This window comes from Eimeria tenella, genomic scaffold (assembly GCF_000499545.2).
Source record: "Eimeria tenella Houghton genomic scaffold, Eth_scaff2969, whole genome shotgun sequence".
Taxonomy (NCBI): domain Eukaryota; phylum Apicomplexa; class Conoidasida; order Eucoccidiorida; family Eimeriidae; genus Eimeria; species Eimeria tenella.
This window is the reverse complement of record NW_013542844.1, coordinates 2,239-2,798: the sequence shown is the minus strand read 5'-3', so window position 1 is coordinate 2,798 and position 560 is coordinate 2,239. Positions and strand designations below refer to the sequence as shown.

Below are 560 nucleotides of genomic sequence, written 5' to 3'. Positions count from 1 at the left end.
TAATGTTCGGGGTTCAGGGTTTAGGGTTTAGGAATTTTTTCCGGTTTATTCTTTAGGGTTTCTCTGCAGCTGTAGGTGGGGTCTAGCGTTAAGGGTTTGAATGCAGATACAGGGTTTAGGGTCTAGGGTTGAGGTTTCAGGGTTTAGGGTTTAGCGTTTAAAGTGCTCTGTGCAGCTTCCTTAAAGAAAGCGCTCAGAGAGGAGTGACTTTTTGTTCTTCCACTTGTATCTAATCATGTTATATATATATATATATATATATATATATATATATGTATATATATATATTTTATATATATTTCTTATTTACATATATTTTATTTGTATATACTTGTACATATATACATATATATATATATATGGATGTACATTTATGTACATTGTATATATGTAACATATAAAATTTAGATGTTGTTTATATATATTGTACTTGTAGATCTATTTATATCTGTTCATATTATGCATGTACATATATATATGTATATATATCGATAATATATATATATATGTATATATATGTATATACATCTATTTATATATGTATATACATACATATAATA

The 560-nt window shown here is 26.1% G+C and overlaps 1 protein-coding gene across 1 annotated transcript in view; it reads right to left on the bottom strand.

Moving 5' to 3' along the window:
• Positions 1-528: 528 nt before the first annotated feature.
• Positions 529-560, bottom strand: part of ETH_00041475 (uncharacterized protein) — a gene marked incomplete at both ends in the record, with an annotated part of 1,878 nt that continues 1,846 nt past the window's right edge. Inside the window, one exon of the mRNA XM_013375677.1 lies at positions 529-560. Coding sequence (XP_013231131.1) covers positions 529-560 — 32 coding nt within the window.